The sequence below is a fragment of the Electrona antarctica genome (genome assembly GCF_951216825.1).
Source record: "Electrona antarctica genome assembly, chromosome: 19".
Lineage (NCBI taxonomy): Eukaryota > Metazoa > Chordata > Actinopteri > Myctophiformes > Myctophidae > Electrona > Electrona antarctica.
The window spans coordinates 12690065-12715064 of NC_136800.1; the positions used below are offsets into that span (position 1 = coordinate 12690065).

A 25000-nucleotide genomic window follows, 5' to 3' on the forward strand; every position below is an offset into this window, starting at 1 on the left:
TCTCTCTCTCTCTCTCTCTCTCTCTCTCTCTCTCTCTCTCTTTCTCTCTCTCTCTCTCTCTCTCTCTCTCTCTCTCTCTCTCTTCTCTCTCTCTCTCTCTCTCTCTCTCTCTCTCTCTCTCTCTCTCTCTCTCTCTCTCTCTCTCTCTCTCTCTCTCTCTTTTTTTTTAATGTTCTGTTTATTCATTTTTTGTTTTTTACAAATTATAGATGTAAATTGAGTAAACTTGAATGTTGGTGCTCAGCTGCAGTGAGTGGGTTGTCAAACACCTGTTTGGTGCTCAGCTGCAGTGAGTGGTTGTCAAACACCTGTTTGGTGCTCAGCTGCAGTGAGTGGTTGTCAAACACCTGTTTGGTGCTCAGCTGCAGTGAGTGGTTGTCCCCACACCCGTTTGGTGCTCAGTTGCAGTGAGTGGTTATCCACACACCCGTTTGGTGCTCAGTTGCAGTGAGTGGTTGTCCCACACCCCGTTTGGTGCTCAGTTGCAGTGAGTGGTTATCCCACACCCGTTTGGTGCTCCAGTTTGCGAGTGAGTGGTTGTCCCACACCCGTTTGGTGCTCAGCTGCAGTGAGTGGTTGTCAAAACAACTGTTTTGGTGCTCAGCTGCAGTGAGTGGTTGTCAAACACCCGTTTGCGGAGCCTACCCAAATGCACAGTTTTGCTTTGGACTGAGAGAGTCTATTGTCAATGTCATTTGAGATTGAAGCATCATTTGAAATGACACTAGCCCAAGTATGTGAACTGCTTCACTGCACTTAGACAGGTAGTGTCGGCCTGGGCCATGGCTCAATGGTCCAGGCACCTTGGCTGGTAATCCAGTCTGGCAGTGTGCCGCGGGTTCGACTCCCGATCCCGACGGCCTTTACTGCATGTCTTCCCCCCATCTCTCTCCCCATTTCCTGTCAGCCTACTGTCTGTCCCTTCGTAAAAAATATAAAATAAAGGTGAAAGCCACAAAAAAAAACATTTAAAAAAAAGACAGGTAGTGTCAATGGTGAGTTGTACTCTCCACGGGGTGAAGGCTGGTAGAGTACTTCTGTTTTCTTGAGACCTCATTCAAGACACCATTACACATTCATTAATAAACCCCTCTCTCTGCGCGCACACACACACACACACACACACACACACACACACACACACACACACACACACACACACACACACACACACACACACACACACACACACACACACACACACACACACACACACACACACACACACACACACACACACACACACACACACACACACACACACACCCCTCTAATCCTCTCTCTGGGTGTGTGCCGTCCAGGGACAATAAGCAATTATAACTATCCAAACTGATGACGATAATTGTTTTGGGATATGAAAAGGCATGTGGCTTGTTAGTGGAGGTGGTGGTAGTAGTGGAGGTGGGGGGGGGACTGAAGCACATTCCAGGTCTAGGGACCAGGATAAAAGCAATTCTGTCCAGCTGCAGTTCACTCAAAGGGTACATTTAATGTATGAAACATAATAAAGGTATTATGTATGAAACATAATGTAAAGGTGATGTTCACCATACCAATGCTGTATACTATGTGCTTGAAAAGGAAGAACAACCAATTAAACTGTACAGAGTAAAGTGACAAGTCTTATATCTGAAACAGGTGATATCGAGCATGATAGTGGGTCAAGCTTGGCTAAAATACAATACAATTGTAATCCAGAGCGATTTACAGGTACATTAAGTTGTCCCGGATGTTTTAGCAAAGGTTCTGACAGCTTTCCTGTGTTAGCTGATGATTGAGCGGGAAGGGTTGTAGGGTTGGATCAGGCTTTGAAGATATGGAGGTGCCATACCTTCGGTTGAACTGTAGGCCAACATCAGTGTTTTGTACTCTGTGCACCTAACTGCTTACGTATGAAGGCATAGAGTGAAGCATGATTAGAGCCTTTACAAAAAGCTACGCAATGTTCTTTCAATCACAAATAATGTGATGTGATGATAGCAATGCCTTAATTTGTTCCATGTTCCATTTTCATGTTGCACAGAAATGATTGCTTCTGCAGAGAAGCACCCACCCACCAATAAACAGAAACAATTTCTGGGAGTAAATAATATAATTAGTTATTTTTTGTCATACTGTAGCATGCAATATACCGGTCCCAAGTCCTAGTCAATATAGATCAAAAGGCATACTGAAAGAATGCCAGCGTTTCTCCTATATGCAATATTGTGTGGCGGGCCGCCACGCAATCATGACCCTCCGCGCCACATTATGACTGAGTCGAGACCCTCTCAGTCTACTCAAATTATTTTATTCGAGCCGTCGTTGTTTCCTTTTTTGGGGTAAATTATTTTCATAGCATCAGTTACATTGAGATTTGGTGTGGCATGTGCTTCCTGTAAGTATACTTGACTAATCATATAACGGGAGGCTCTTATTTTGTCTGCCGTTTTGAGAGGAAATACGTCGTGCTGTGCAATGTTACATGTAAGCTGCATGTCACCCATCTAAAACTACTTTAATGTTGCGTTCACACGGGCAGACGCAACGACGCAGTCTACCATCCATTGTCATTGGAAGCCAGCGGCATGACGATGCAAAGATGCAACGATGCATGTAGCTGCTCCAAATGATACTTCCGTTCGTCTTTGCGTCGGTAACATGTCATTGTTCTGTTTCAGACCTCCCCCTAGTCCGACCGATTACTAACACTATCCCACGTAGGTCGCTAACCCTAACCTCAGTCTTAACCGGCCACGTACGTAGGTCGCTAAGCGTAACCTCAGTCTTAACCGGCCACGTAGGTCGCTAACCCTAACCTCAGTCTTAACCGGCCACGTACGTAGGTCGCTAACCCTAACCTCAGTCTTAACCGGCCACGTAGGTCGCTAAGCGTAACCTCAGTCTCAACCGGCCACGTAGGTCGCTAAGCGTAACCTCAGTCTTAACCGGCCATGTAGGTCGCTAACCCTAACCTCAGTCTTAACCGGCCACGTACGTAGGTCGCTAAGCGTAACCTCAGTCTTAACCGGCCACGTAGGTCGCTAACCCTAACCTCAGTCTTAACCGGCCACGTACGTAGGTCGCTAACCCTAACCTCAGTCTTAACCGGCCACGTAGGTCGCTAAGCGTAACCTCAGTCTCAACCGGCCACGTAGGTCGCTAAGCGTAACCTCAGTCTTAACCGGCCATGTAGGTTGCTAACCCTAACCTCAGTCTTAACCGGCCACGTAGGTCGCTAACCCTAACCTCAGTCTTAACCGGCCACGTAGGTCGCCAACCCTAACATCAGTCTTAACCGGCCACGTAGGTCGCTAACCCTAACCTCAGTCTTAACCGGCAACGTAGGTCGCTAAGCGTAACCTCAGTCTTAACCGGCCATGTAATAATAAATAATAATACATGATTTTATTTATTTATTTTGTGTTTTATTTTAAGTTTGATAGCACTCCCTGTTGCTGTGAACTTACCAACCTCTGCGGCCATCACACTGATGTTGTGCCAGGCCATCTCCTCTCTGTCCAGACTCTGAGTGGCCCTGATGACCCCGCTGCTCACACCGATAGTGAAATACAAAGGCCTGTCTTCATCCTTCTCTATGAAGTACCTGCAGTGTGTGGGCGATATGAGGCGATAGCAAAACATGAGCCTTTAAATCATTCAGCAAGCAATAGGTGTAATGCGAGTGCTAGTGAATTAAGGCCATTCAGTGCATTTATGGCTCTGCAAGGTCCACAGGCTATCATAACACAATGTTATGTTGCACCGTTTTCATCACGTCTGAGCGGTTTCTGTTCATCTCGTCTCTATAAACATTTAATAATGCACTCCTGCTCTGTCTGCAGCTCCTGTGCTAACCATTTGTTGTTCTTATTGTGTACCTGCTGCACCATTGTTACCAAGTCACATTCCTGGACATTTCTTGTACGTGGGAATGTGTTTATAATTGTGGCAAAGGGACACCGGGACTCCACAAAAGAAAGTAGAAAGCATAGGTCACACACAAAATGCAAGTCACTCTCTTTCACTCTCTTACTGGCTCCCGAAACCGAGAGAAACATTGTATAAAGCAGTACAGCATCCCCCACAGGCCCCAACCTTGTTATTGTTCTGTACCTGACGGCGCTGTTGGTGCTGTCTGGATCGACGGCGGTCACCGTGCCAACCTGTGTGCCGGCGGGGGAGTTCTCATAAACATCCATGATGTAGTAGTCCATGGAGAAGATGGGCGGCTCGTCCACATCGCCAACAATCACCCGCAGCGATGTGCTGTCCTTGAAGGGCCCCAGGTGTGAGAAGCGGGAGTCAGTGTGGGCATTGGCGCCTTCGATGTGGAGCGTGTGGGCCTTTCTGTTCTCATAGTTCAGAGCCTGGGCAGGAGGGAAATAAAGATGTTATTCCTTCATCTTTTAAACTACAGGGCCAGACAATACCAGAAGCTATTATAGGGCTATATGGCAGAGTTATTATACACAACAATTTTTTATTTGCATGATCAATCAGATAATTGTGTTGCTGCTTGGATTAATGGATAGAACTGAACGTAGTACTAAAATATATCACACTGAAAACTACTTTTTCAGTTTTGAAGAAAAAAATGGCAATTTCTTACAGAATTATTTATATTAATGTTATATTATCATTACAATCTTTGTGTTTTGCAAATTATTTGTGGGCCCACTTGCAATATCCTCCCCACAAGTTGAGAATCACTGACATATAGGATACCATGTTGTTGACGACAGAAGGATCATTACTGATTCCCACCCTGTCGCTATGCAAGTTAATGCAACTCAATTGAAAAGAAATGAGCTTGAAACGCATTTCAATTTCAACACCTATAGGAAGAAAGTCTGTTTCTCTACCTGCTTGAGAGAGATGATTCCCTCCCTGCGGTCACCGTCGGTGCTGATGGAGAAGATGGCGGCTGCGTCAGTGTTGGTGATGGTGTAAACCATGGCAGCGTTCTCTCCCTCGTCTTCGTCGGTAGCTCTGATCCGTCCCACTGCCTTCCCCACCGGAGCAGACTCTGGCACGTACAGCTGGTAACTCTCTGAACACAAAGTGTTATCCAAAGTCATTTCAATGTCCAGAGCTGGTTCTGAATAAAGAACTGAAATATTTATTAGTTCTTAAAAAACAAAAAAAACAAACAAAAACAAATTCACTGTTTCAGAGGACTGTCAGCTTAACAGCAGCAGAGATTAAATTCCTCTGTCCTCTCACCAAACCAAGCCTTTAGAGACTAACCCTTCAGATCCTTCTGTTTTCATTGAGCGCCCTTAGTTTAGTTGTTTTCTGTTATAGAAACCTTTTTATTTTATTTTAATTTTGTAAATAAATGGATATTCAGTTTTAAATCCTTTGTCTTGTTTGTTTATGTTGCGACCTTTACAACCCTAGACATAAGGGTCGTAACAGTTCATATCAAAGTTCATTATCCAGAAGATTCATGGGTCAAAGAATACATGCTGGTTAGCACCAGGTCCCCAGAGCAGCTGGCCAACGTTGGAGCCGTGAATACCCTACTGGCATAAACTGGAACTGCAGGACGTTGATGGAAGTGGATGGTACTTCCAGCAGACTTCCGGGTGCTTCAAACGCCACTGAGCAACTTCCATTGAAATGAATAGCTGGGGGGCGGGGTTGTCCGGTCTCTATATAACTCTAAGGTTAGCACTGCTCTCAGGTACAGTAGGCCTCACTTCCTGACTCCTTACTTAAATTAATGGGCCTCACCTGGCACACCCGAATGGACAGCTCCCACATACTCTAATGTCATAACCAGAACCAAGGTGGAGGTCTCCCAGTCACTAACAGCATCGACATGGACATCCAACATGGCATCCTAACATCCTGCCACCCTAATAGACAGCGCAACACCCCATCCTTTGTCCGTCTTCTCCTACCAAACCACACCAATATTTGCCGAGTTACGCCAACTCCGTTCACTTCATGGGGCCAGTCCAATGGTACGGCCTTCACAGTGACACACGCGTTATTTCCGACCCTCAATGTCCAATATCGCTACCTCTGCTCTAACCCAGCTCATCTTACCTCCGCCCCCTCCCACTCTGGCTGCTGTGCCGGCCAGGCGACCACACCACCACGTCGTGTTGACTAGACTACACTAATAAGGACCCATGATGGCCACCGCCAGCAACAACACGCCGGCAACAACCCGACACACACATCTCTCGCCTATCGCACGGCAAACGCCACACAACTACACTACGCTTGGTGAACGCAGCTAAAGCAGCTGCGTTCTTCACAGTACACCGTGGAGGATTTTCGTTTCGCATTGTGGGTGTGTGCGCGCAAGTGAGTGAGTCAGTGTGTGTGTGTACACCTACTATTTACCCAGGGTGTGCGTGTGTCGCGTCTAGCATGGCCAGCCAGCCACACACACACACCACCTCTCAATGCCACGTTCTTCCGCTCATTATTGTCTCCACCAGGCCGAAAGCATGGGGAGAGAGTATGTTTTGCACTCCGTCCGTGTGTGTGTCCGTGTGTCCGTCCGTCCTTCCGTCCGTCCGTCTGTTACCAGCTAATCTCCGGCACCGTTAACCCGGTCGATGCCAAACTTTGCACACACACTCCCTGGATGCCAACGATGAACCTCTGCCCCACATTTTCCAGAACGGCCTGTTATAGCGCCACCATGAGGCAGCTTTTCACATTTTTTACCTAAAACTGCACCGATCTGCGTGAAACGTTGCATGCACACTCCCTAGAGGCCAAGGACAAACCGTTGACCTGCATTTTCCGCATCTGCCTTTTATAGCGCCACCAGGAGGCCGACTTTTGTAAAACACATTTTTTGATATTACTCCTCCAGATTCTGTCCAAAAATCTCACAAATCGTTACACACTATCTCTATGGTCATGTGCTCAAGTCGGATCTGTCCGATATTTCATATTCCATCCTAATTGGCTATAATTAGCTTTCACAGTTTGCAAGATTGCCCCGTTTTGAACAAAAGCCTCAAATCATGAACGCAGCATGCAATTTACGTGAAATCTTTCACACATTTTCTTACTAGGCTGAGGAATATATCCCGCCCTTTTCACATTGGCCTGTTATAGCGCCACCAACAGGTTGATTTTTGCAAAACACATTTTTGGAACAAAATGCCTCAAAAACATGTTTATATTAATCCTAAACATTTTGCCAAACATCTCACACAGTCCTATCCTCCTGGTGGAGACCTGTGCCCAGAAGGGCACTTTTTCGAGTTCAATCTTTTTTTTACAATTTATTGTATTGCAAAACAAGGCTTGCTTCCTGCTTTCTGTGCGTAGGCACACACGTGCGTAGGCACACACACACACACACACACACACACACACACACACACACACACACACACACACACACACACACACACACACACACACACACACACACACACACACACACACACACACACACACACACACACACACACACACACACACACACACAGTTGCCTCCTCACTGGTCACTGTCCACTTCTACCAAGACTCTTCTCTGGCTGACGTCTCTTCAACACTTTGAAACAGGTAACTATGCTTTTATTGTATTGTCTTTATTATGACATGTAATGATTGATATCTAGAATATAGAGCTCTTTAAACTATTGAGACCTGAAGGCTGATTCTTCCAAAAGCTTTCTAAATCATTCTACAGAATTATTTACTAAATCCAGAGTTCTCAGACTTTTTGGTGCCAAAGGCCCCCAAAATAATACCTATTTGAAGAGCAGAGCGGCACAAACTGACGTGCTGTGAGCTTGTATGTCTGCTATTCTTGTGCACGCGCGCACACACACACACACACACACTAGGGCATTCACTAAAAAATCGATTTATCGATTTATCGATTTCATTAACACAAGTCGATTAAGATTAGGAGGAGTCGAAATTTAAAAAAAAAAAAAAATCATATCATATTTTTTGCTCTGTGTGCGTGCGTACAGAATTCAAACTGTAGCATTGATTATTGTCACGGACAGAAGTCAATCCTTGGTTTCTGTTGTGTTTGAACAATAATAGCAATTCAAAACAGAACCTCCAGTCGCTGTCATAAGAACGGGAGGTGCGCCCATGAACACGGCAGCAGAGCCTATTTGTGCACGGCTGCACGCGCACCTGCAGCCCATCAAGTATAATTTATGCTTCGTCCCGCGATGGTGTCGCGCACGCAGACCTCTACGCTCACAAGTCACAACAGTCGCATCTGCGATGCGATGTGAGCTTGTATATCAGCTGTTCTCTGTGCGCAACACTGTTCCCGTGCGCCCAGTCCCAATGTTTGTAAACAAATAATTGGTCTATTAGTTTGCATTGCATTCAGAAGTTCAGAACGCGCCCTTAATTAAAAACCAACTGCAGCTGTGTATGTGGCTCTCAGCGCGCGGTGTCCCACTATTGACTGGCTGAATTTGAAGTTTGAACTGCGCTGCGTCAGAGAAGTAACAGATAGAAGCGCGCAAACTTTATCCCCAAACGATATCCCCCTCACCTCCATGCTGGAAATAAAACGTCTGGCTTTCCGAGGCTACATCCGTGCTGACGCAATGACTCCTGTTTCTGGTTTAGCTTTACGCGCGGCGGCGCGGGGCACATCATATGAACCTCTCCGTCTCCGGTCAGTGCGGTGCGGGTTGTTGTTTATTTGCATGGCTCAGAAAATAAGTAACAAACTAACATGAGAACGTTATCGAGTTGGAGGGGAAGGAGGAGGAGAAGGTTCACGTGGAAGGTAATGCAGATTGTATTCTGATGATGTGCCAAACTGCTGCTGGCTGCTGTGATGATAATATATAGACCTATGTCTTCTATATTGTGTTCTGAAGGTCGGGCTGACTGCCACTAGTGTTAATGTTATATTTTGTATTGTGTACTTCTCGGGCCGCTGTGCTGCTCTGTGCTGCTGCGCTGCTGCTGCTGGCGCTGTGTGCCAACTGCCAATGATGCCCCCTCTCCTGTTGTGTTCTCTTTTCTGGTCTGTGTACCAGTGTGCGACGCACACACTGTTTAGTATTTACTATTATAGTTTTATGTTTTGATAATCAGCGCTTTGCCATATAGATGATACATACACTGTGCCATATTGGAGAGGCCACTGTGTGCGCAGTGCTTTGTTTGACAGGCTCCGTATTGCGCACACCTCCACCCCCCCCCCCCCCCCCCCCCCCGTCATACAAAACGATAAATCGACTCAACTTCGACTTTACTGTCTGACAAGTCGACTTGGAAAAATCTCAAGTCGTTAATGCCCTAACACACACACACACACACACACACACACACACACACACACACACACACACACACACACACACACACACACACACACACACACACACACACACACACACACACACACACACACACACACACACACACACACACTCTATCTTGGATCCAAATATTGTACTTTTAACTCTTGATTATTATTACAAAACATGCATTACCCACTTCAGCCCTATACACATTTCGGCCATTTGAAAATAGCCAATCTACAACCTCACAATGTGTCACATTGCGACGCATTGTGAGCTTGTAGATCTGCTATTTTTAAAATATTTGTATACATTTCAAAACTTGTGTTGAAATTGGACATTCTGCATAATGAGTACTTTTACTTGTTTTGTATTTCTACATGATTGCAGTATTGTTACTTTTACTTAAAGGGTTAGTTCAGATTTTTGGGACCTAATGCTGTAGTAATATACATTAATCTAGTGGTTGCAATTAAAGGTATTAATAGATTGCCCGAGTCCCGTGGTGGGAGTTCTGCTCTGGTTTTGGTGAATATTAAGTAGTTCCGGTCATTTGATGGGGGTCTGGGGGCCACACAACTAGAAGAATTGCCCCTCGGGGCACACCAGGCCAGGTCAGGTTGTGGCCTCACCTATAATAGGCCAATGTGAAAAGGGTGCCATTTGTTCTTACACCATTGATGGCAATTGGATGATTTGAGGCATTTTGTTCCAAAAATGTGTTTTGCTCACTGCGTTCATGATTTGAGGTCCACCAGTGACTTCATTGTTAGGCAGATTATTTTTAAACAAGATTATTTTTTTATTTTATTATTATTTATTTATTTATCCTATGAAACACAGACTGAGTAGGAAAAAAATTGTGACATTTTATCATGAACTAATTATTAGTGAGGACCAATTATATGAAGGTACAGAGCCGGACTAACAATGGAACTAGGTGGAGCTTAAGCGCCAGGGCCCGAAGCTTGCAGGGCCCGGTACGAGACTATAGGTACAACTGTTGCTTCTGTCGAAAAATATAACGCAACACAGGAACCCCGCTAGTGTTTTTGGTCTTCTCGTCTGACAGTTTCTGTAGCAGCCTGATACTAGCAGCAAGGGGGGCCTGGGGGGGTTCCCGACGGCTGCGCGTCGCTTCCTCCTCCGACAGAGGGGAAGCGAGTAAGCGACGCCGTAAGAAGCCCCCTCTCAGGAAGGCCCCCTCTCTCAGACCGACAAACGTGTGTTGTTGTTGCGACAATAACATAGCCTACAGCCTATGTAAGAGGAATATAAACACAAGACCTTGGCGCAAAACTTCATATTTACCCTGCTCTAATGCAACAAAAGTGTGTTCTTACATCCTCCATTTCACGATTTCAGCACTCGTGAGTCGTGAGTAAATTAATGTAATTGCTAATTTGCTATTATGAAAGTTTTCAGTGACGTTGCACCCACCACAACTTGGTTGCATTGTCGTCAATAATGAATCTGTCTTTAAAACGTTCTAATATTAATATAGCATATTGGCATTGTCTGTTGGTACACACGTTATATGGACCATGTAACAACATGGTCAACAGCACTGTTTGCAAATGTAGCTACATTTGTTGGCCACAAAGACAATTTAGACAAAACATGCTGCTGCATGTTTATTGTTAATGACTGTATTAATAACCATAAAGTAATCTCCTAGTCCTTACATAATAGTTTAGCAGAGACTGAAGTTGGAAAGGCTGTGCCCAGTGCGGCTGTGTCTTGTGTCAGGCTGTCAGCGGGCAGCGCAGGCAGTAGTGGATATGCGCTAAACGGCGAAATGCATGTTTGTTAGTTAATTAATTAATTAATTAATTAATTAATTAATTGGCTGAATCTGTAGGGCCTTTTGATTTTGTGAAGCGCCAGGGCCTTGAAAGGGGTTGATCCGTCACTGTGAAGGTAAGTTGAAAAGTGGTGAAGTGGTCCTTTAATATTCACCAAAACCAGAGCACACCAATCCCACCACGGGACTCGGGATCAATTAATACCTTTACAACCACTCTAATATGTAGTATTTATTAATACCTTTACAACCACTATAATAATGGTGTAGTATTTATTAATACCTTTACAACCACTATAATATGTAGTATTTATTAATACCTTTACAACCACTATAATAATGGTGTAGTATTTATTAATATCTTTACAACCACTATAATAACGGTGTAGTATTTTCTGCAGCTTTATGTCCAAAAATCTCAACTCAAACGGGGAAAACTCAAACGGACATTACTTTCCGAAATTACGTCATAGGCCAGCCAAGTCTATGGACTTTAATGTTTGTTTAGGGCCTAACTATAAATGCTATGGACTTTGTTTGTTTATTATTGTCTCCACCAGGCCGAAGGCATGGGGAGAGAGTATGTTTTGCACTCCGTCCGTCCGTCCGTCCGTGTGTCCGTCCGTCCGTCCGTGTGTCCGTCCGTCCGTCCGTGTGTCCGTCCGTCCGTCCGTGTGTCCGTCTGTGAACAGCTAATCTCTGGCACCGTTGGCTTGATCGCAGCCATACTGTGCACACACACTCCCTGAATGCCAGAGCTGAACCTCTGCTCCAATGTTTTCACATTGGCCTGTTATAGCACCACCAGGAGGCCGCTTTGTGCAAAACAAATGTTTTGACAGTACACCTACAGATTTTGTCCAAACATTACGCAAATTGGTACACAGTCTCTCTAGAGCCATTCAACGAAACGGGTCTTTCAGATTTTTCAGACTCCATCCTGATTGGCTAAGATTGGCTTCCAAAGTTCGCAGGAGTGCTCCGTTTCAAACAAAATGCTGCAAATCATGAACACATGGTGTGATTTCCGTGAAATTCTGCACGGACATTCCCACTAGGTCGAGGAAGAAATGCCACTTGAATATTTTCCACTCAGCCTCATGGTGGCGCTATAACTGGCCGATTTGCGTTTTTACCTATAACTGCACCGATCTGTGTAAAACCATGTATGCACACTCCCTAGAGGCCAAGGAAAAACCTTTGCCTGGATTTTTTCACATCTGCTCTTTATAGCGCCACCAGGAGGCCGACATATGTAAAACACATTTTCTAATATTACTCCTTCAGATTTTATCCAAATTTCACGCAAATCGGTACACATTCTCTCCATAGTCATGTGATCATGTGATTTGTTTGATTTCTCATAATTATCCATCCTGATTGGCTACGATTGGCTTCTAAAGTTTTCAGGAGTAGCCCGTTTTTTACCCGTTTTGTACAAATTGCCACAACTCTGCAACGCAGCGTCCGATTGCGGTGAAACTGTGCATGCCTATTCCCACTACTAGGCTGAGGAAGAAATGCCACTTGACAGTTTTCAAATCAGCCTCATGGTGGCGCTACAACAGGCCAAGTCGCGTCGCGACACACACACACACACACACACACACACACACACACACACACACACACACACACACACACACACACACACACACACACACACACACACACACACACACACACACACACACAAATAAACATGTTTATATTACTCCTAAACATTTTGCCAAACACACACAATCCTATCCTCCTGGTGGAGACCTGTGCCCAGAAGGGCACTTTTTCTAGTTAGGGTAATGTTTTGCCAGCCAAGTCTATGGACTTTACTGTCTTGCAGCTATATATATATATATTTTTTTTCTTCTTCTTCTCCTCCTCCTCCTTCCGCCAAAAATAGCAGTTCTGGCTGAACCGGTCGGTTTTCGTGAAACGTGGGAATCTGGTAGAGGGCCATGCCAAATGGTGACTATGCGAAGCCCATGACCATTGGCCAAAGGGTCGCGCTATAGCACTCAATTGAAAATGCAAACTTTGAACGTGCATAGCTCATGAACTGTTTGACCGTTGGCAATGACACTTTGACACACATATGTATCTCCTCATGCCAAACAACTTTCGTGTTCTGACTTTTGATCTCTGACTTTTAGATCACCCGCCATTTTGAATTATATGAAAAACAGTTAAAATGTATCTCCTCCCAGAATCTTTGATCAAAATGCACAAAAACGCCTACACGTGAACTTTGGAAGTTTGGACCTATACGGACAAGAAATCGTAGTAAATTAGTCTTTATAAGCCAATGGAAATTGCTGTCTTGTGAAAATTCTTCTTCTGCCTCTAATACATACATGCAGCGTCATATGCTTATGTTACTTTACAGTATAGTAGAGGGTCATGCCAAATAGCACTGAAAGCAGTATTACTCCAATTGGCCAAAGGGGGGTGCTATAGCAATTTTTTTTAAATGAAACCTTTGAACAGGCTTAACTCATGCCTCGTTTGGCCAAAAGTCATGGAACTTGTTTCCACATGTTCCTTGACTCATTGGGAACACATGTGTCACTTTGATCAGTAAGCTCCGCCCTCAGATTTTCCGCCATTTTAAGCAGTTTAAAAAATGCTTATATACCTGATTTTCTGCCTGGATTTTTGAGAAATTTGCGTGAAACGTCCTACACATCATCTATGGACCATTAACTGAAATCCCGGTTGAAGAGATGTTTGTACATGAAAAGATTGACAGCAAACACACTGTAGTAATCCATAATGACATGCCCAAGGGCAGGTCACACATAATTGTCATCAAAAACACTGAATGGTTTTGCTGTTTACAACGGAATAACTGATTGTGTCCATGTAGCTCAGTCAGTAGAGCTCTTGCCTTTGGAGCACAAATCATGGGTTCAAATCCGGGCACCGCCAACTCAGCCCATGATTCTTATTTGTTCATATTGTTCTTATTGCGTATTGTCTTCTTTCTTGGTCCCGCCTTATCGCAGCTTGCAGCTATATTTTTCCTTCATATTGTGATATAAAACATTGTCGTATAGTATTATGAATACTTATAGAGTCTTCCTGAATCCTAGAGCGGTGCTTCTCAAACTGTGGTCCGGGGATCCCAGGGGGTCCTTTAGGGGCTCCAGGGGGTCCTTTGGCGGCTCCAGGGGGTCCCCAGCTAAATGTGTTGATGCAGCACTGTAATCAGTATCACTTCAACCCAATATGATGTACATCAGCATTCTGAACAATAGGCGATCTACAAGCTCACAACGTTGTGTGCTTGTAGTTCGGCGATACCGTATATGTGTGTGTGTGTGTGTGTTCATCAAATCTCCTTGTAGCAAATATGATTATTATAATAATAATACATGGCGTGTAAAAACAAAGCATGTACCTTATATTCATTGTTTTGTTATTTTTGGGTTTCAGGACGATGGAGATTATGACCACAGCTGCTGTTTATCACGATGACTGGATGGATCTGTCTGGGAGCGGCTCAGGAGACGGTGAGGATGATGATGATGATTATTATGACTGGGATAAAGTCGACAAATCCATCGGCATCATGTCCGCGGTCATCAACAGCCTGGTCTTTGTGCTCGGCGTGTTGGGGAACGGTGTGGTCATCTGGGCGACGGCCTTCAGGATGAAGAAAACCGTCAGCACCGTCTGGTACCTCAATCTCGCTGTGGCCGACTTCCTGGTTACAGCCTTCCTGCCGCTGAGAATCACAAAGAGCGCTCTGGGCGGCCTCTGGCCTTTTGGCTGGTTCATGTGCAAAATGGATGGTCTGGTTCTCTTCATGAACATGTATGCCAGTATCTACACTCTGGTGCTGATCAGTGTGGACAGATGTGTGTGTGTGGTGTGTCCAGTGTGGACCCGGAACCACCGCACCGTCAGAAAGGCATCCTGGGTCAGTCTGGGAGTCTGGGTGATGGCCATGGCTCTGAGCACCCCTTACTTTGTCTTTAGGGACACAGTCTTTAGGGACACAGTCTTTAGGGACACAGCGGGTGATGAGGTCTGGTGCATCGACGGCTATGCACTCAGCATCAGAGGCGTCATTACTAACTTCCTCATGGGATTCGTGGTTCCTCTCTCCGTCATCGTCTCCTGCTATTCTGTCATCATCTACCGGCTCAGGAATAACCACTCGCTGGCCGGCCAATCAGGTCGCTCCTTCAAAATCATAGCAACTGTTATTGCCGCATTCTTCCTGTGCTGGATCCCCTATCACATCATACGGCTGATTTTTCGGTATTATTATTATTATCTGATAAAGGACAGTGAAACACTGGCGGTTGTGATCACCTTCATGTTTCCCATAACCCTCACCCTGGCTCTTGTCAACAGCTGCCTGAACCCGCTAGTGTACGTGTTCAGTCAGGGTTTCAAGGACGTGTTCCACAGCAGGTCCATGACCATCCTAAAGGTTCTGGAAAAAGTATTCGCTGAAGAGCCTCCTCAGACCAACAACACTCCCACAGACACAGCCGTCACCAAAATGATCACCCTGTCTGATATAGAGGGTCCGCCCGGAACCCAAGACCTAAGCCCCTAACCGAGAACCACCCAGAACCCAAGACCCGAGCCCCTAACCGAGAACCACCCAGAACCCAAGACCCGAGCCCCTAACCGAGAACCGCCCGGAACCCAAGACCCGAGCCCCTAACCGAGAAACGGGCCGCAACCCAAGACCTGAGCCCCTAACCGAGAACCGGGACGCACCAAACTCTCACAATGGACACTTGAATTCATGGATAGCCAATCATTTTACAAATAGCAGCATTTGAGAATTATTGGCTTTAAAAATAAACTAACAATAATATCCAGGAAGTTATATGTATTAGGTCGCCGGCCCGCATCTCAAAATATGTTGTTCCAGGGACCCCCCCAGAAGCAAAGATTTGAGTTAAAAAAGAACAGATTTGCAGAACACATTTCCCACGATTTGTCAACAGCTAAAGTTTAAAATAATGGTTGAAGTGGTTAAAAGCTATATTTAATAAGGCGACACACATCCGTTCCAGGTCTTAATGGATTAATATGTAGAACTACTAATGTATTTTCTTCTCAGTATCCTAAATGTTCTCAAAGATTGAAACCATGATGGAAAGTAACTGTTATTTAAAAAACAGTATTTTTTGGAGCTTCTCTTTGACATGATGCATCTTTAATGTTTGAGTTCTTATGTTTCTCCTGCTCTCCTCCTTTTATTGTCTCCACCAGGCCGAAGGCATGGGGAGAGAGTATGTTTTGCACTCCGTCCGTCCGTGTGTGTGTGTGTTTTTTTATATTACTCAATTCTGTCCAAAAATCTCACAAATCGTTACACAGTATCTCTATGGTCATGTGCGCAAGTCGGATCTGTCCGATATTTCATATTCCATCCTAATTGGCTATAATTGGCTTTCACAGTTTGCAAGATTGCCCCGTTTTGAACAAAAGCCTCAAATCTTTCACACATTTTCTTACTAGGCTGAGGAATATATCCCACCCTTTTCACATTGGCCTGTTATAGCGCCACCAACAGGTTGATTTTTGCTAAACACATTTTTGGAACAAAATGCCTCAAATCATCCAATTGCCATCAAAGGCGTATGAAGAAATGGCACCCTTTTCACATTGGCCTATTATAGCGCCACCAGGAGGCCACAACCTGACCTGCCCTGGTGGAGACCTGTGCCCCGAGGGGCACTTTTTCTAGTTTATTATTTATTTTCATTTATTTTGTGTGTGTGTGTGTGTGTGTGTGTGTGTGTGTGTGTGTGTGTGTGTGTGTGTGTGTGTGTGTGTGTGTGTGTGTGTGTGTGTGTGTGTGTGTGTGTGTGTGTGTGTGTGTGCGTGCGTGCGTGGGCGGGCGCGCAACAACACATAATAACAATTAATAACCCATCCGTTTCTACACAATATTGGGTATAAACACACAGCTGAAACATGAAGTGGAGTCTGTCAACTCCCACAATTTCCTTCTCCCCATATTGCGCTGCTACGTTACGTAACTCTAGGATGAGCCGGCGAAATTCTAGTTATATCAATTACAATGTAACCAAAACTCCTTTATATTATGTTTTTCTTTCTTTTGTCTTGTTTTTGTGTAGTCTGTTTGAGCACGGAATGTGTTTGTAGCACGGAATGTGATGATTTGATTGGCTGAGCACGGAATGTGATGCATGATGATGTATGATGATAAGAGCGCCCCTTACTTCACACAAGTGTGATTATGCCCAGCTTTCCGGGTTTGCGTGAACACAAACATTGGCTTGTGATTGGCTGAGCAAAGAGTACATATTGAAGCTAAAAGTGAGGGCAGAAAAGTGAAGATGGAAAAGTAAGAATGCAAATTGTGATTGGCCGGAATGAGATGATGTATAGATGATGTAGAGCGCCCCTCACTTCACACGGTTGTGATTTTTGAGGGGCGCTAGCCCCTCCTACATATATACAGGTTTAATGTTTGTTTTAAAAACGCCATTGACAATGATGGGAAAATTTACATAATCTTGTCCCTAACACAAACATTAAATGCCATTAACAATAAAGAGAATTTAATGTTTGTGTTGGCACCGTTTGTTTTCCATCACTATTACATCACCTAATCAACATGAGACTTTAATATATTAGCACCCCTCACTTCACACGGGTGTGATTTCTGTACTCAGCAGGGCTTGATTCAACACTGACAATTTAACATCTCTTTCTTGTGCCGTTTTTCCCGTTCCCATTTAAAAATACTATTCCAAATTTAATCTCATTTCAAAGCTGATGCACGGACCATTCATTGTTGAGCTGCCCCTGAAATTAGGTTAATAGAGTCACAGTTGTGTAGCCGCACAAGAGCAATTTAGGACACGATTGAAGTTGAAGGTAAAAAATAAGTTATCTAGTGGAAGCAAGTAAAACAATTTGACTGTCTGCAGTGCAGTGCTACTATCTGCATTGTGTGGCGTGTGCACAATAAACAACTTGAATGCGAGTTAAATGACCAGTACATTAAACCATATGAAATGTATTGTTACTGGCTGCCTAACAGTCACTGCACATCCTCTCAAAATAACAAACTATGATGAATGGGTGGAATCTCTTTTTGGTCATTTTCCTCATCCTCTATAAAGTCCACATGGTCGGTCGGGTGTGCACAGCACATTTCACAGCACATTGCAAAGAAAACTGTAATGGTGCGCTCAATAGAGCCTCAATTCCCCCCCAGGAAGCATGCCCGAATAGCTCTCTCCATCTTTCTCTCTGACTTTAGGACAGATGGACTGGGTTGAATTCATGTGGACATTGACTTTGAAGAAGTAGCGTTGCATGTGATTAACAGTTGTACATTGTCGCAGACAGTGTAAGGTCAGAATGAGGTGACCGTGTACAGATATATTTGGTTGTATACTCTGTACTCTGTACTTCTTTCAGTACTGTGTAAACAATCACTTCAGTTTTATTATTAAACGCATTCCTTCCATGTAGCCCATATTTTGTTATTGCATCATCATGCTATTATTATATTCATTGTGCAGTTGACACTCAGGTAGAAATGTATTTCTTTAGACACAAATCATATCTACAATCAACAAACATCAACCTCTCAATGCAATGCATCTTAATTTACTCCTTCTCAAATGTGCACATATTACACTATGAACAGTAAACATGTCTTTGTAGTCTGGCAGCCGACAGGCTTCTTTTGTTTAAAGTGGGAAATTTGGTATAATTTGGCCTAAAATATTGTCTATATACATACATTCATGAATCCACTTGCTGACCGGCTGTCGGTATTGAGCAATCTTTTTATAGGTGTTTCTTGTGACCCTACCATTAACATCCTATGGCAGGCAAAAATGTCAAACTTTCCTTATGCTTTATGTAGCATGTGACATGTCAAACTATAGGGGGTTTTCATGATTCTGAATCCATTCCAAGCATTAGTTTTGCACAAAAAAGTTTTAATCGGATAGGTCAGGAGATCATGTGTACCGATCTTTGTGAGATTTGGACACAATCTGTAGGAGGAGAGGCAAAAAGTGTGTTTTGAAGATAATTCTAAATAGTGGAAAATCTATCCTGATGCAAATGCAAATGCAAAATTTAGATTTTTCGACCTGCTAAGATATGATATCTTAGCAAAAAGCAAGCACACCATTCCCGATGAAGCCGCTCAATTTGACACGGCTCAAGTGCGAACCGCCAGAACTGTGGGACAAGTAGGGTGCCAAACTTTGGGGTTACTCTAGAAAAAGAAAACACAATTAAAGTGAGACAATTACTATAGTCTGGCTGCCCTGTTAGGGCAACCACACTAATGAATACATAATAAACAAATTATAAAGATAAATTATATACCAATTGTGACCCCACAATAGTGGGCATCACACAAGCAAATCACAAGATTCGTAGAATATGTTTTTGTTTGTTTGTTTGTGTTTGTTTGTTTATTTGTTTTACCCCAAAGCCTACTTCTGACGCGGTGTTGAAATGTTTAGATGCAACATTATCAGTGGTTTAACAAAGCTATTCTTCACCCAACACTGAACTTCAAATCAATACAGATCTACATAAACTCACAACCCACAAAACTCACAATCTCATGTACAGTATACTGTACATGAGAAGGATTAACCTACAGTAGTACTGTACATGAGAAGGATTAACCTACAGTGAGAAGGATTAACCTATAGTACTGTACATGAGAAGGATTAACCTACAGTAGTACTGTACATGAGAAGGATTAACCTACAGTAGTACTGTACATGAGAAGGATTAACCTACAGTAGTGTACATGAGAAGGATTAACCTATAGTACTGTACATGAGAAGGATTAACCTACAGTAGTGTACATGAGAAGGATTAACCTACAGTACTGTACATGAGAAGGATTAACCTATAGTAGTACTGTACATGAGAAGGATTAACCTACAGTAGTACTGTACATGAGAAGGATTAACCTACAGTAGTACTGTACATGAGAAGGATTAACCTACAGTAGTACTGTACATGAGAAGGATTAACCTATAGTACTGTACATGAGAAGGATTAACCTACAGTAGTACTGTACATGAGAAGGATTAACCTATAGTACTGTACATGAGAAGGATTAACCTATAGTACTGTACATGAGAAGGATTACGTCATGCTTGCACACCCGTGTATGAATGAGCATTCTATATCTAGACTTGGGCAAGTAAACTCCAAATTCAGCAACTCAACTCAAACCACAGAAGAAATAAGAAAGACCTTCTGCAATCATTAACAATATGGCAAACAATATGCCCCAAATAACATTTAGTGTGCGCGGCCGCGTACACATGCGCACATGTGTTTCTCTCCGTGTGTGATGGTTTCTCTGTCAAATGAATTCAAATTGGAGATTTGAGATGCTATCCTGCTCTCAGCATGCGCAATAAATATGACACTGATTAGCCTAGTAATATGCAAGATTAGCTGTGGACACACACACACACACACACACACACACACACACACACACACACACACACACACACACACACACACACACACACACACACACACACACACACACACACACACACACACACACACACACACACACACACACACACACACACACTAATTGCCACTCTCTATTGTGGTGGTGTGACAAATACACATGAATTACAACACATAACTATGATCCCCATGACGAATGAAACGCAATAAACACATTGTGTTGAGCACATAGTTGAATAAATAATAAGTCACATGAAACATAACAAAGACAGTCTCTCCTAGCAGTGGTGGACGGCAATGAAGTACAATTACTTGAGTACTGTACTTTATACCATCACTCCACTGTATTTCAATGACATAATATGGTAGTATACTTTTGACTCCACTACATTTCAATGACATAATATGGTAGTATACTTTTGACTCCACTACATTTCAATGACATAATATGGTAGTATACTTTTGACTCCACTACATTTCAATGACATAATATGGTAGTATACTTTTGACAACACTACATTTCAATGACATAATATGGTAGTATACTTTTGACTCCACTACATTTCAATGACATAATATGGTAGTATACTTCAGACTCTGCTACATTTCAATGACATAATAGTATACTTTTGACTCCACTACATTTCAATGACATAATATGGTAGTATACTTCAGACTCTGCTACATTTCAATGACATAATATGGTAGTATACTTCAGACTCTGCTACATTTCAATGACATAATATGGTAGTATACTTTTGACTCCACTACATTTCAATGACATAATATGGTAGTATACTTCAGACTCTGCTACATTTCAATGACATAATATGGTAGTATACTTCAGACTCTGCTACATTTCAATGACATAATATGGTAGTATACTTTTGACAACACTACATTTCAATGACATAATATGGTCGTATACTTTTGACTCTGCTACATTTCAATGACATAATATGGTAGTATACTTTTGACTCTGCTACATTTCAATGACATAATATGGTAGTATACTTTTGACTCCACTACATTTCAATGACATAATATGGTAGTATACTTTTGACTCCGCTACATTTCAATGACATAATATGGTAGTATACTTCAGACTCTGCTACATTTCAATGACATAATAGTATACTTTTGATTCCACTACATTTCAATGTCATAATATGGTAGTCTACTTTTGACTCCACTACATTTCAATGACATAATATGGTAGTATACTTCAGACTCTGCTACATTTCAATGACATAATATGGTAGTATACTTCAGACTCTGCTACATTTCAATGACATAATATGGTAGTATACTTTTGACTCCACTACATTTCAATGACATAATATGGTAGTATACTTCAGACTCTGCTACATTTCAATGACATAATATGGTAGTATACTTCAGACTCTGCTACATTTCAATGACATAATATGGTAGTATACTTTTGACAACACTACATTTCAATGACATAATATGGTAGTATACTTTTGACTCCACTACATTTCAATGACATGTGCTACAATAGTCTACTTTTTAATCCACTGCATTTCTAGGAAATGGAAAAGTCGCTTATACTAAGTGAACATGGCAACACTGCAATAAGGATATGGCCTGACAGAGGAACTAACAACACAGCAGAGCTCAAGCCCCTGATGGAGGGCGTGGAGGGTCACTCTCACATCACATGCACAATACGTGAACACGGTCAGCAAGTTGAAGAGCAGAAAGAGGCACCTTTTTAATGAAAATAAATAAAAAAGGAGATATTTTCAGTGTAAATATCAGTTCAGGTGTCAAAAAGGATAAAGGATTATCTTTAAAAAGTAATAAGTGCAAAAAGAGAGCACAGGGTCTTCTTCTAACACTGCTTTTGAAACATCAGCGATTATTTTTGCACCCATTAAAAGTTTTTTAAGATCACCCATGTGCTCCAGCTTTTTCCTTTTTGATGCTGCTTTGGTCCCTGTCTGAGAAGCACTGGCGCTCATCCTTAAAAATAGGTTTCAGTGCGTGGACTTTCTCAACATCAGTTCACAGGTATGTTTAACAGATGCGAATGAACCAAAAAAGCTTTTGCACCCATTTGTTATCATGGTTACCAAAAGTTAGTTCTGCCACATTTTAATTTAAACCTGCTACATCACGCACGCACGCGCACACGCACACACGCACACACACACAGTAATTGCCACTCTCTATTGTGGTGGTGTGACAAATACACATGAATTACAACACATAACTATGATCCCCATGACGAATGAAACGCAATAAACACACACACACACACACACACACACACACACACACACACACACACACACACACACACACACACACACACACACACACACACACACACACACACACACACACACACACACACACACACACACACACACACACACACACACACACACATCTGTACTTTCTGTAGGGACAGTCATCAACATTATGCCATTTAGCCAGAATAATCTTTCCGCACTCATGTTTCCTTGCTCATAGATCACTCATGTTTCCTTGCTCATAGATCCTTTTGATGCCGGACTAATCCTTGCTCCTCATTCCAGCAGGAATATGAGACATGACATGCCTGTCAAATGTCAAAATGTCAGGCCGACTTCGGTCAAGTCTGTTGTTAACAAAACCAAAGACAAGTACAGTGGCTGAAGCTTTTCTTCTCAAAACGAATAATGTATGTCTGTTTCCACAAACATGATACTGTTAGGAAGAATACAAATAGGCTCGTAGTTTGTTTGTGTCCTTGGATAATGGATAGTGAATGATAGAACTAATCTAAAATATTAAACCTTGGATAATGGATAGTGAATGATAGAACGAATCTAAAATATTAAACCTTGGATAATGGATAGTGAATGATAGAACGAATCTAAAATATTAAACCTTGGATAATGGATAGTGAATGATAGAATGAATCTAAAATATGAAACAAGGCTGGTTGGTTGGGTTGCCATGGCATTTGCAATATAAAATGTCTTGACATGTTTACTACTGCCATTAGCACAATAGCAGCATGCTAGCCCCAAGCTGTACTGTGTGCGTGTTTGCAGGTCTGAATAAGAGCGAGTGCTTGCTGTGTGTATGCGTATGCATGTTATACATCAGTGTGTGTGCGTTTATGCATATGGTGTGTGCTCCTACAGTGCATGTGAGTGCATGTGTGTGTGAGGGGCTGTCTAGGCTATATTTCATATCATCATACTATAATTCAGTCAATGGGCCGGGTTTCTCAAAGAAGACCGTGCGTAAGAGTTGTGGTGTACGCACGCGCATAGGGCTCTAGGCTTCTGTTTGCGGCCTAGAGGGCCGCAAACAGAAGCCTTTCTGCTGTCTAATTGGCTGCATGGGCAGCGAATCAGACACCATGTCCTTTTTTGGGAAACGCCATCAAACACGACAAGATAGACATAGAATACCTAGATAGAGCACAGCCTTACGTGTCATAAGGCCTCCTGCATGAAGGAATTTAGAAGCAACCCCGTTTTTCCTAAAGCCTTTTTAAATATAAAAATGTCGTAATTAAATTAATATTTTTAGCATCATCTAGAGAATTTCAGCCATCTTGCCATATGTTTTATATTTCTTTTAGAATTATTGGATTACCCGTGACAGCACATTTAGGAAAATGCAGCTATTATAACTCCATGCGTTGTCTTCATTTTGCAGCGCCTTGGCGCAGTATATGAATGGAGTAGGCTAATTATTTTTTTGGAAAGGCTCGCCACCAAACATGCAGTCATCTTTTTTTAGTATGGTAAACAATAAACATTGCAGGCAATGCATTTTGATTTAATTGTAAGAGGGAGCGTATCAACACACATGTGTAACCACTACATGTTCTGATTGAGCAAGGGGAAGCAGCGGACAAATCAATGATTTCATTATAAACTGTAGGCCTACCCGGTAGATTGCAATTGAATAAAAACATAATTTATAGGCCTACACTATAGCCTACTGTAGTACTGTGTGTAGTCAAGTGGCTAAACCCCACGTTACAGGCGATAGAAAATGTAATGTCAAGGAGAGCATTATATGCCGATGTTAGCATCTCACTCCATATAATTTAAAAAAGCATATAAAAAACATGAATTATACACCCAATGAAAATTTACACTTCACGGATTATAGGCCATTTGGAATTAGAACAATCGGTTGAATATTGTCCGAGTATAGTACGATTTAAATATCAACTTTGTGGTTGCGCTGAGGCACCGAAAATAGATGATCTGCAATTAAGCTCACAAAGCGCTGTCATGCAACACTTGGAGCTTAGATACACGGATGACAATAAACATTTCACAGAATACCGTATAGGCCTATACCACTTTGAATTAAAACAATTGGATAGGCTGCATAGGCACTTAGCCTATATTTCTTTTATGGATGTGGAGCCAGGACTGGTGTTGCGCTGTTGTTAGGCGAGTGGCGTGCGGAGATCTGCAAACTCAACACGGTGAAC

The 25000-nt window shown here is 42.8% G+C and overlaps 2 protein-coding genes across 3 annotated transcripts in view; one reads left to right on the top strand and one right to left on the bottom strand.

The window, feature by feature from the left end:
- LOC306912427 (cadherin-18-like) overlaps positions 1-25000 on the bottom strand; it is a 199910-nt gene that overhangs the window by 71365 nt on the left and 103545 nt on the right. For both annotated transcript variants that reach the window (XM_079488637.1, XM_079488638.1), the window contains exons 6-8: positions 4845-5032; positions 4096-4349; positions 3450-3586 (exon numbers count right to left, since the gene is read on the bottom strand). In XM_079488637.1, coding sequence (XP_079344763.1) covers positions 3450-3586; positions 4096-4349; positions 4845-5032 — 579 coding nt within the window. The remainder of the gene's footprint in view (positions 1-3449; positions 3587-4095; positions 4350-4844; positions 5033-25000) is intronic.
- Positions 14489-15619, top strand: LOC306943716 (formyl peptide receptor-related sequence 4-like; the record flags this gene model as incomplete). The annotated part of the gene is made up of 1 exon (XM_079530245.1): positions 14489-15619. One exon carries the CDS (start codon positions 14489-14491, stop codon positions 15617-15619), a length of 1131 nt encoding a protein of 376 aa, XP_079386371.1.